Here is a 6,000-nt window from a genome sequence, read left to right as displayed (position 1 = left end):
GTGGTCAGACTCAGACACGCATATGAACATCCTAAGGACCTTTGGAAAGATTCTGACATTTTCAGTGCCTCTCCCACCTTGAATGCATCACACCCTCAAAGATAGAGGTGTTAAAATATATGAGATGCAGTCAGAGATCAAAATCTTAAAACCCTTTACCCAAAGTCTCTGATATGGGTCCAAGAGAGTCTAAATACATTTAGCTCCTTCTGTCTTTTAAAAATACATGATCATATGAATATGAACAGTTCCGGATCTGATCCGAGCACGTTGTCTCCGGTGTAAAACAGAGCTCCAGAGAAAGCAGGGTAGACATATTGGTTTGTTTTCTGGGGAACCAAATTGAGGCAGACTATGCACAGATGTGCCTGTGGCAACACTTTCTGCTCGCCCAAGTGAGCCGCGGAACCGTCGCCCTGAGCCGCCGGCCCCTTTAAGAAGAATCGGTCTTCAGGGTCTTCCGTCTCTCCACGGGCTCCAGCGGCGCCCGCAGCAAACAGCAAACTTGTCTGGCTCCTGGGAGGGTTGAGGGGGTTTGATTGGAGAAGGCTGCCTTGGGTGGGCGCTGAGCGAGCGCCAGAGCGCGCTGCGGGCTTCCTTCCCCTTCCCCTTTCCTTAACCCTTCCTGGGGCGGAGGGACAAGGTGGTGCTGCAGCGCCCAGCCGCCGGGGCGCTGACTGTTCTGGGCTCACGAAACTTTGCGCGGAGCGTGGGCTTGACTAGGCAGAGCCAAGCCAGCCGGCTGGCCTCGGAAGAGGCGAACAAAGGGTGCAGGAAAGACGGACCCTTGCAGGACCCCGGGTCTCTAGCCCCGGCGCTCCCAAGGCTGGGGTGCAGCCGCAGAAGGGAGCTGTCCCTTTAGCACCACTGTAGCAGGGGCAACAGGCGGGGAGCTGTCCGTTCAGCACCACGGAGGCCGGGCAACAGGCAGGGAGCTGTCCGTTCAGCACCACGGACCTCTGCCCTCTGAGGAAGGCGCTCGGCCCCCCGCCCCGGGACAGTCTTTTCTCCAGTTTGAGCGGGGGTGTCAGGAGCAGGCGGAGAGCTTTCCTGGGAGGCTGGGGAAGCAGTGAGCACTCTTCTCAGCGACTCGCCTCCCAGCAGTGCTATTTTTTGCCATCCGCCCTCACCCCCAGCACACGCGCTCTCACATACACGCACGCACGCACACACACACGCGCACAGACCTCTCTGGATGTCTTTGCCTTGAGTCTCCTGGGGCTGTGAGGAGCCAGGCGTATCTCAAACCAAGCTGACAGCCCCAGGCTCTGGAGCCATGCCCTGCACGGACCCTCGTCCTTACCAAGCTCCTGAGGAATGAAAGGAACCCGGGGACCCTCAGAAGGCAGCAGTGATGTGGACCAACCCCCTGGAGCCCGCACGCTTCAGAGGGCCATAGGCGACCCAGGGAACTGGAGAGAGCTCCAGACAGGAAATCCCAGCTTTCCCCAAAGTCCCTGTGGATACCAACAAAAGGAGACACGAATTTTTGGAAGAGCCTGCTCTAGGTGAACCAGCGGCAGAGTGATTTTCCCCTCTGGCACTGAGTCTCCCCTTCAACCCCCAGCCGTCCAGAGTACCATGAAGAATTATGAGGATGTGTGACAGAGGTATCCAGATGTTGATCACCACTGTGGGAGCCTTCGCAGCTTTTAGTTTAATGACCATTGCAGTGGGCACGGACTACTGGTTATATTCCAGAGGTGTGTGCAGGACTAAATCTACAAGTGATAATGAAACCAGCAGGAAGAATGAAGAAGTAATGACCCATTCGGGGCTGTGGAGGACCTGCTGCCTAGAAGGTATTTACAAATTCCTCAATGGCTCTGAATAATCTGGTTTCTGGTATTCTGCTGGGGGTTTTGGGAGATGGAGGCAGTGATGGGAGAAGAGGAATAGTTCAAATTCTTGCTGAGAATGTGCAGATATCCAGCCTCTATTCCCAGAAAGACTGGGGCTGTGTGGGATGAAGGGTTTGAGTCGTGTTGATTGTTTTTGGTATTAAGCTTCATGAGATGAGATCCGGTGACATTCTTGTTGGCTTCTGCAGTTGAGAAAAGTCTTCAGATTCAAAATCCCTAGGTGTGTTATGAACTGCTTGGATATCTGGCTTGAGGTGGGGCCTTTAGCTCTGTTTAAATGGCATTTCAGTGGTTGGGGGAGGGATAGTGGAGAACAGCAGGAGGGAGGAGGGGGCTCTGACCTGACCTGGCACATTCTAAGCTATTTCCTTATTTCTCAAATAGTCATATCAGTTTCTTTGGAGTTTGATCTAACTAGATATTGTCATGAACTTCTTTTGCCAACCAGTACCAGGGTAACATATGTCAACTCCCACCACTACCCCACAATATTTTAATAAAACTTCCATATTGATACATATTTCACTATTTTGGATTTTTGAAACATTAAATCTTGATGTTTTGTATCCTTCTGTCTTTATTCCTAAATTATCCCAGAATTGAACAAATATATTACTGTGACATTTACATAAGATCAGAATTATCTGATCAAGAATTATAGCTTGTCACTTGAATTATAAAAATCAGAGGATTTGTCGTAAATTATAATGAAGAGGGCAGATCAGTTTTGGCATGTAAAGCCCTTGTATAGCCTATGTCTATTAAACTTGTCTTCACCATACAAAGAGTTGCTCTCAGGCAATGTGTGGATGTCATTGGAAGTAAACAGGAAGATGAAGGGGGAAAAATCAAAGCTCCTTAGAGCCTATATGCTTGAGGGAAGTCATTGGAGTAGAGGGGCAGGAGGGAGTTTTCTGAGGCTCCTGGGGTGAAGCTTGTCACAACCATAAGCAAGGAGGTCTGGGTTTCCTATATGCTCCTCTCCCCTGCTTGCCATTGGTTCTCCACACCTGCATTCCCACTGGCTGGCATGTGTTAGAGATTCTTGAGAACTTGCATTTATGTAAATCACTTAGAAAATCATGCCATGACATCACTTGCTAGTGTAATACTGCATCATTCCTTGGCCTTCTTCCCATGTCCTGACACTCTGAACAACTGCTTGCCTGACTATAGCGCTACTACAATTGATTCTGTATCCAACACAAATTTGCAACTGGTGGTAAATCCAGATAGGAAAGGACTACTTTAAATGCAACAAGGCTTATGTGAAGTCTGAAGACATGGATAATGATGCAAACTCTCTGTGTGACCTTGGCTAAGACATTTACCCTCAGTCCTCAGTCCATCAACCTGGAAATGACTAGTTTGGAATAGCACTCTCCAGAGCTCAGACTGTATTCTGTGCGCTGACAGAGATTCTAGAATAATTCTTTCTTAAATGCTGACAAAAATCTAATATTTGTGATCATCTGTCATTGGGTATGGTGCATTTACCTTAAGGAAATTCTACAATTTTCTTTCATTTCTTGAAAACAAGGAATCAAATTATCTTTTGTAGAATCATGATATGGTAAATATTTTGATGTTCTAGAGGTGCCATAAAAAATCTGAGCCTTTTCTCAAGTCAAAAATGGCACATATGTATACCATGGCACATATGTATGCCATGTCATAGTCATTTCTAGTTCTTCCAAACCTAAGGCTTGCAATTTACAAATAAACATCAGTTTTAGTTACCTCATTATGGTCTATGAAAAAATAAATGTATCAGAGTAGAAGTAAAGATCTAATGTTCCAAATCCTTGCTTAGAATTTCTCAACTGATGGTTTCTCTATTTTCCAAAATCACCATGCCTGATACCTACAGTTTGTATAAGTAATGGGAACTCTACCCAGATATGTTATGGAATTAGTGATAGAGGTGAGAAATTAAGTCAGGAAGGAATTGGCTGAATAGAAGATATATGCTAGGGCAAGTGAATTCTCTCTAGAATATTTGTTGCAGTATTCATGCAATTTGACTTGATTTTTTAAAAATATTTTTTGAAATATTAAACACATGTAGATGCCCAAACATTAACAAATCACAGTAAATTTTTAGTCATGGTATACACCCAGACAACTAACACCTAGACAAGCCTGGCTAAAATTTGAAGCCAAGATTTTTTTTAATGTACTGAATACATCAAGTGTTCAAGAAATTTGCAGGAGTCTGCATGGGAAGACACATGCAGCAGCCAGCATCTATCTTAGGCATTTTCATCCTCTGCTCAAATGAAGATGCACAACCATCTCCCATTTGGCATCTCCTGTGCACCCCAGAGTCTCAACACTCTCATTTTCTGATCTTTTAGATGTCAAATGATAACTGGAGAGTCTTATAGTTCAACTTTCTTATAGATAAAATTAGAAGAGCCAATTCTTCCATAATTTTTAAGAGCCATGAGACAATGTTCTATTTTGTCTGAAAGAAGAGAATGCTCAGGAGGGACATGACAGCTGTCTACAAATATCTGATGGGCTGTCATATGGAAGGGAGATTTAAAATGTTGCATGTGGCCTCAAGGGAGTAGAAGTAGAAGTAGAACTTGAGGAAAAAGAGTTTTACCTCAGTATCACTATCCAATAAATGTGGAATGGGAACATTTAAGAGGCGATGAGTCTTCCAATATCATAGATATTTAAGTATAAGAATATTACACCAAATGTTCCCAAACTTCACTAGTCATCAACATCACACAAAGCATTTAAGAAAATAGATTATCAGCTCTTACAATCAGAGTTCCTGATTCCATGAGTCTATGATGGATCATTGAAACTGGCGTATTCTACAGGTCCTCCAAGCAGTTATGTTGGTAACACCAATGCATATTGAGTATGTACGATGGGCCCACGGAAAGCTAAGTGTGTAAAAGATGATCATATCACTCAGTAAGAGAAACATGTTTCCAGTTTTCATTTCAGTCACTCAACAGAATGCCATTTATGTTCAGCACTTACTGTGTGCCAACACTGTCCCAAGAATTTTGAAAAATTAACCCTTTCATCTTCAGAGGAGTTCAGTGTTGTAGGTGCCACTTTTACCCTCATTTTACAAGTGAGGAAACTGTGGCCTGGAGAAGTTGCATAACTTGCCCAAGGTCGTACACTTCAATTCAGGAGGCAGTGCTTAACCTGAGCCAAGCTACTTCTAAAAGCATTTGCTAGGGATGTTAATTCACGATCCTACGAATAGTTTGCAGCTGGTACAAACATTAGCTCATGAGAATGCCCAAACATAGGGATTTTTATTTCCATACAGGAGTCTCAGATCTCAGAACACCCAGCAAGTCTATGTAACAATCGCAGGGATGCAGGAGCCACCAGACAACTGCAAACTCAGAGGCAGCAAAGGACAGGCTTTGAATGAGGAGACAATCAACCTATGTAGAGACACCCACACTGAGAAACCGAACGAGTGCCTGACTCATTATCTGGAAAGCATGCTAAGCATTCAATGTCTTCAATGGCAGCATGTGACTCTGAATGAGAACATGTTCAATATGTGATTTTTCTCATTAAGAAAATCTTGAAGGTCTAGTGACAATCAAAATGTTGTATTTAGAGTGGAAGACCACTAGCCTAGTAGTAAAGAACACTAATCCCATTTCTGTCACTGAAAGTTATATGAACCGTACATACTATTTTCTCTTTTGGATCTCTTTTGGACCAGTGTATCAAATTCTAAGAATCAGAACTTCAAGGGAATAGGCATTTGGCATAGTGGTTAAGCTGCCACTCGAGGTCTTGTATCCCATATCCAAGTACCTGGGTCCAGGTCCTGGCTCCGGCTTCCTACTAATGCACACCCTGGGAGGCATGACTCAAGCGTGTGTGCCCCTACTACTTATGTGGGAGACCTGAATGGAGTTCCAGGCTTCTGGCTTCTGTCTGGCCTAGCCCTGGCTGTTGCAGAGATCTGTGGACTGATCCAGTAAAGGGAAGATATCTCTCTCTCTCTCTCTCTCTCTCTCTCTCTCTCCCTCTGTTTTTAAAGAAAAAATGTAAAAAATAAAATGAGAACTTCAGAAAAGATGAGGGAATAGCAAACCCAAATGTCCCAGTGGACGAGGCAAGTTACTTATCAAATGTGAAG

General features: G+C 44.6%; 1 protein-coding gene across 1 annotated transcript in view; it reads left to right on the top strand.

The window, feature by feature from the left end:
• Positions 1 to 535: 535 nt before the first annotated feature.
• Positions 536 to 6,000, top strand: part of CACNG3 (calcium voltage-gated channel auxiliary subunit gamma 3) — a 99,306-nt gene continuing 93,841 nt past the window's right edge. The window contains exon 1 of the mRNA XM_002711827.5: positions 536 to 1,802. Within this exon, the coding sequence (XP_002711873.1) occupies positions 1,592 to 1,802 (211 nt within the window). The 5' untranslated portion in view covers positions 536 to 1,591. The remainder of the gene's footprint in view (positions 1,803 to 6,000) is intronic.

This window comes from Oryctolagus cuniculus, chromosome 19 (genome assembly GCF_964237555.1).
Source record: "Oryctolagus cuniculus chromosome 19, mOryCun1.1, whole genome shotgun sequence".
In the NCBI taxonomy this organism is placed as follows: domain Eukaryota; kingdom Metazoa; phylum Chordata; class Mammalia; order Lagomorpha; family Leporidae; genus Oryctolagus; species Oryctolagus cuniculus.
This window is presented reverse-complemented; position numbering and strand designations above follow the sequence as displayed.